Raw genomic sequence first — 5,434 nt, forward strand, 5'->3', positions numbered from 1 at the left:
AGCATCCAACCAGGCATCCAACCAGGGGCCGAGCATCCAACCAGGCATCCAACCAGGGGCCGAGCATCCAACCAGGCATCCAACCAGGGGCCGAGCATCCAACCAGGCATCCAACCAGGGGCCGAGCATCCATCCATCCATCCATCGCCTTCAGACAACCTCAGGTGGGACAGCTACTGGAGGCCCAGTTCTGGGTCTGAAGTGATACCAACTGGACCAGAACAGAACCAGGTACCCACCACTCCAGCATAGTGAACCAGCTCAAAGTGGGTCTCGTATTTGCGCTTCTTGTCGGGCCGCGGGCGCTGGAAGTTGGGGGATTTGCCCAGGTGGTGGTCGTACAGCTTGGTTTTCAAGCTGTGGTCCGTGGCCTTGGGGAACATGCACTCCTCCTCCATGATGGACAGGATTCCCATCGGCTTCACACACAGACAGCAGCAGTTCAGTGCTTGCATGTAGACTCACCTCCTCCAGGCGACCGGCAGACTCACCCTCTCAATGAGGTCGATGCAGGCCTGCAGGTCCAGACCGAAGTCTATGAAGGTCCACTCTATGCCCTCGGTCTTGTACTCCTCCTGCTCCAGGATGAACATGTGGTGGTTGAAATACTGCTGCAGCTTCTCGTTGGTGAAGTTGATGCACAGCTGCTCGAAGCTGTTGAGCTGCAGGAGAAGGAAGACATGGTGGATCTGAGGAGCGTTTACCAACAGGAAGCTTGTCTTTAGCAGTGGGGCGCACTCTTCTCCTGATGCGCTAGTTCCATAGCTAATTTTTTTCATTAGCATTTTTGCTAAAATTGAAAACGTTTAGCCCACTTAGCTTTCCTAGCGCTCCTTTACAAAGCACTAATTTACTTGGGTGTTTTGCAAACTTTCAGTTGAATAAAGATCGTCTGTTTTGATTATTGACTGTTAAGAATATTTCAAGAAGTTAGCTGTTCATATTTTTCTCTTATTCTGAAGTCTGTTTATGCAGCAGGTCAGTTTCCTCACATTCTCCACCCATGATGCAGTGCAGCAGATGACATTTGTTGTACCCAGAATCCATTGCTGTAGAAGTACAGTAAATGTTTAAAATGTGCTGGTGTAAAGCGTGCTAACAGAGTTAGCAAAACTCAATAAGTATAAACTGAAAGGTCTGTTCCATATCAACATGGTTGAAGTTAGCATTTTAACACATTAGCTTCTGATAACTACCATGAAGGTTAACGTTAGCGGAACTGATGTTTATGATTAGTGATTCAGGGTTAGCGCAGTTAGCAGTGCCTACCACTGTTGGAGGGTATCAGCATGAATGAATTTAGCCTTTAGCATTAGCTTCTGCTAGTTAACATATTGTTATAGCATGTTAATGGAACTGATGTTTATAATAATGTGCAGCTAACTATTTAGCTAACCACTGGTCTTTACTAAACACTGCATTCACATTTCAGTTGGACCTCTGACAGTTTTAGGAGCAAACTCAGATTCTTGGGTCCTTTGGTGCAAATCAGGTTGAGAAAAACATCGGTTTCTTTTAATCAAACTAAATCTGCTGATTCTGCTTTGATTTTCTAAGTGCATACATTAAAGCCTGACAACATGATCCTTTAAATGTTTGTTGGTCTTGTTTCTTCTTTACCTCGAAGATCTCGAACCCAGCGATGTCGAGGACTCCGATGAAGTACTGGCGAGGCAGCGCGGTGTACAAAGACGAGTTGATCCGCCCCACCAGCCACTTGAACATTCGGTCGTACGTGGCTTTGGACAGAGCTGCTACCGCGTAGTTCACCTAGACACAAACATCCTCCGGTCATTTTAAATCCACTTCGCCGTTAATCTGGGCCGGATCTGCTGATCACCTGCTCCACTGTCTGCCCTTTCACTATGAACTCGTTTCCAACTTTGACTCTGGGGTTCAGGAGTCCTTTCAGCAGCTCCGAGGAGCTGATGCCCATCAGGTACGCCGCCTTGTCAGCACCTGAAAACACGAGACAGACCCAGAAAGACCCAGGAAGGAAATCATTCATATGAAGCTTTCAGGATTCATGGGTCCCAGCTCTCCAGCCCAGAGATATCAGGACTGAGGGATTCATCATGGGTCTATACTGTAGTTAGCAAGCTAAATATCTAGCTAGCAATCTAAATGCTTAGCTAGCTAGCTAAATGCTTAGTTAGCAAGCTAAATATTTAGTTAGCAAGCTAAATTCTTAGCTCAGAGCTAAATATTTTCTTTACAGGTAAATATTTAGCAACAAACTAATTATTTAGCTTACAAACAAAATAAATATTTATTTTAATGGTAAATATTTAGAAATATACATTTTATATTTTTTTTGTAAACTCAATTTGTAGTTTTGGGCAAAGTATTTATTTTAGAGGTAAATATTTAGACTAGTTTTAATCTGAATATTTAGTTTGTGTCTGCTGAAGGAAACCAACATGTCTTACTTTCTGTCCCATCGGCTTCAGCCTGCTCTTCTCTCTGCTTCTTCTTGAACTTCATGTTCCCAAAGTGCATGATGGCTCCAACGAGTTTGTAGCAGCCGAGCTTCTCCTCCGCAGTGAATCCCAGAGTGTCCATGGCGCGCTGCCGCAGACAGACAGGAACCACAGGTTATCCCCCAGCAGGGGGCAGACAGGAGGCGGGTCAGGGGTCACCAAGGTCACCTACGTCAGTGAGACTCAGCTCCTCGCCGTCGCTGACGCCCTCCACTGTGGTGACGCCCTGGGAGCAGAAGTGGTAGTCGTAGGGGTTGGTGGTCACCAGCAGCTGGTCTGCAACACATCGACCGAAAAGTCAGGTCCAGACAGCAGGGGGCGCCACATCTAACATCAGGTCCAGACAGCAGGGGGCGCCACATCTAACATCAGGTCCAGACAGCAGGGGGCGCCACATCTTTAATCCATGAAATCAGATCCAATATTTCCGAGTTTCTATGTTTAGTTTACTAGCTAATCATTTAGCAGGCTAACTACATAGTTTCCATAAACACATCCTGTGAGATCTAAGAAGATTTTCTGCTGCTTCTTCGCTGGTTTTAATGGTTTTAATCTGGAGAAAATGTCCAGCAGGTTTGTTGGGTTTGAAGCAAAGGACCAAAAATGAGGCAGAATGTATTAATAGAGAATTTTCAAACATTTAGATGAAAGAAAATGATTTTAAGACGTCAATTCAGAAAAATGAACATGTAAACAGCAAAACATGCTGAGCTAACATGACAAGACTTTTAAAATGTTTTTTTAAATACTTATGTTGATATTAAGCAGAAGGACCAGATATGAAAACTTTACTGAAGGAAGAATTTATACAAATACAAACAGGAGAGTTTAGGTTTATACAAACTGATATTGTTGTCATTTATATTTGATTTTCTTTAGGATTTAATCAGATGATCATTATTATTGTAATTATTGGGTTTATTTTTCGGTTCTCGGTCCTGCAGGGCTTTCCAGGACCGAGGTCGTTCCCTCTGTCTGTGGTTAGCCTGCGTTGTTCCAGCTGTTTGATGAGGTCATCGCAGTGGGCGTGGTTACCTTGCAGCTCTGGCTTGTGATTGGACAGGATCTGGTAGTAGATGTGGTAGCTTCTCTCTCCTGGTTGCTGAAACACGACTCTGGATTTTTCCAGGAGATCTGGAGGAAAAACACAGGCAGGCTGGTCTTTCTGTTGTCAGTTCTTTGTGCAAATTTCAAAGCAATTCTGCAGAAAATTTGTTGGAAATTGCAAAAAAAAATCAGTTTTTCATAAAATAATCATTAAATTTGTTGCCTTGATGCTCTGGATGCCCTGAAGAGTCTAGAGAAAATAATTCAACTCACAGATGTCGATGTCGGCAGACGCCAGCTTCCCAGTCGGACCAAAATGGATCCTGATGAACTTTCCCTGAAATGTCCAATCAGATTCAGTCACAGGCTGAGCAGACCCGCCCCCTCTGGAGCTACTGGCCAATCAGATCGCTGCACTCACAAAGCGGGACGAGTTGTCGTTCCGGATCGTTTTGGCGTTTCCGAACGCCTCCATGGCCGGGTTGGCTTCGATGATCTGATCCTCCAGGGAGCGCTGGACAGAACCAGAACCAGAGTCCAAACATTACCAGAACCAGAGTCCAAACGTTACCAGAACCAGAACCAGTCTTACTCCTCTCCTGACGTTCTCTCCCAGCGCCGCCACGGTGGCGAAGTACTGGATCACTCTCTTGGTGTTGACGGTTTTTCCGGCTCCGGACTCTCCGCTGGAACAGAACCGGCCCGGTCCAGAGTGAGAATCAGAGCAGCTGGATTTATTTATTCACAGATTTTCTGTCTGACAGTTTCAACAAACATGTAAAAACATGTATAAACTGCAGATTTACGTAATAATTGTGTCGGACTCACGTGATGAGCATCGACTGGTTCTCCCGATCTGCGGAGGGAAGCGAAAAAATCTGAACAACCTTCATTTAGTTTGGGTTTAATGATTATTGTTTTCTGCGTTTAGTTTGGATGGTGATGGTCAGTTTAAAGAACCAGGTGCCTCAAACAGACGAACACCTGAACCCACTTAGGGGTTAGAGCTGCAGAGTTACAGACAAAGTTACATCAACACAGAAAATGTTTTTATTAGAACTCCTCACTAAATCGTTAGCTAATAACTACTTTACAAACTAAATATTTAGTTTGGAGCTAAACATTTAGCCTACCAGCTATCTATTAATGAAACAAAGAGCTTTGTTTGGTGTGGAGCCAAATATTTACCTGGCTAACTAAATTGAGCTTAATGCTTAATTTGCTAAGCTAATTACATTTTGAGCTAAATATTTAGTTTCAACCCAAATCACTGCTGTTGATGTTTGTGTAACTTTACAGCTGCAGTCGGAGTTTTGAATGAAACCTGCTGCACTTCCTGCCTGGCTGAGGTCCGTTTCCGGTCACAGTGACTCACTCTTCAGCAGGTCGCTGTAGGCGTCGTCAGCGATGGCGTAGATGTGGGGGGGCGTGTCCACTCGGCGCCTCCCTTTGTAGGCCGTAACCACCGGCGACGAGTAAACCGGCAGCCATTTGTAGGGATTGACGGCCACGCAGAACAGGCCGGAGTACGTCTGCAGCACAGAGCGATGGAGATGAGAGGAAGTGGTTTCCTGAGGTCGGGCTGTGGAAGCTTCCTGGGATACTTGCATAGATGATCCACATGCTGTAGCGCCTGCGGAGGTTGAAGAGCACCGACGCCTCGTTCAGGTGCGTCAGCATGGCCATGTCCTCCAGCATGTCGAACTTCGGCGGGTTCATCGGCTGCAGGTCGCTTTCTTTAACGATCAGGAACTGAAACAGAGCAGAGCGTCAGGACAGCCGGGTCCAGATCCAGATCCAGGTCCAGATCCAGATATGGATCCAGATATGGATCCAGATCCAGATCCAGGTCCAGATATAGGTCCAGGTCCAGGTCCAGATATGGTTCCAGATCCACATCCAGATCC

At 45.7% G+C, this 5,434-nt stretch overlaps 1 protein-coding gene across 1 annotated transcript in view; it reads right to left on the reverse strand.

Annotated features, from left to right (window-relative positions):
• LOC106955514 (myosin-7B-like) overlaps nt 1-5,434 on the reverse strand; it is a 36,105-nt gene that overhangs the window by 23,166 nt on the left and 7,505 nt on the right. The window contains 13 exon segments of the mRNA XM_015045730.1: nt 240-419; nt 492-662; nt 1,621-1,770; nt 1,841-1,959; nt 2,430-2,568; nt 2,653-2,756; nt 3,516-3,614; nt 3,801-3,864; nt 3,949-4,041; nt 4,120-4,213; nt 4,356-4,383; nt 4,903-5,059; nt 5,136-5,279. Coding sequence (XP_014901216.1) covers nt 240-419; nt 492-662; nt 1,621-1,770; nt 1,841-1,959; nt 2,430-2,568; nt 2,653-2,756; nt 3,516-3,614; nt 3,801-3,864; nt 3,949-4,041; nt 4,120-4,213; nt 4,356-4,383; nt 4,903-5,059; nt 5,136-5,279 — 1,542 coding nt within the window.

Source organism: Poecilia latipinna, unplaced genomic scaffold (assembly GCF_001443285.1).
Source record: "Poecilia latipinna isolate Pla-1442-1.1 unplaced genomic scaffold, P_latipinna-1.0 Scaffold741, whole genome shotgun sequence".
NCBI classification, from domain to species: domain Eukaryota; kingdom Metazoa; phylum Chordata; class Actinopteri; order Cyprinodontiformes; family Poeciliidae; genus Poecilia; species Poecilia latipinna.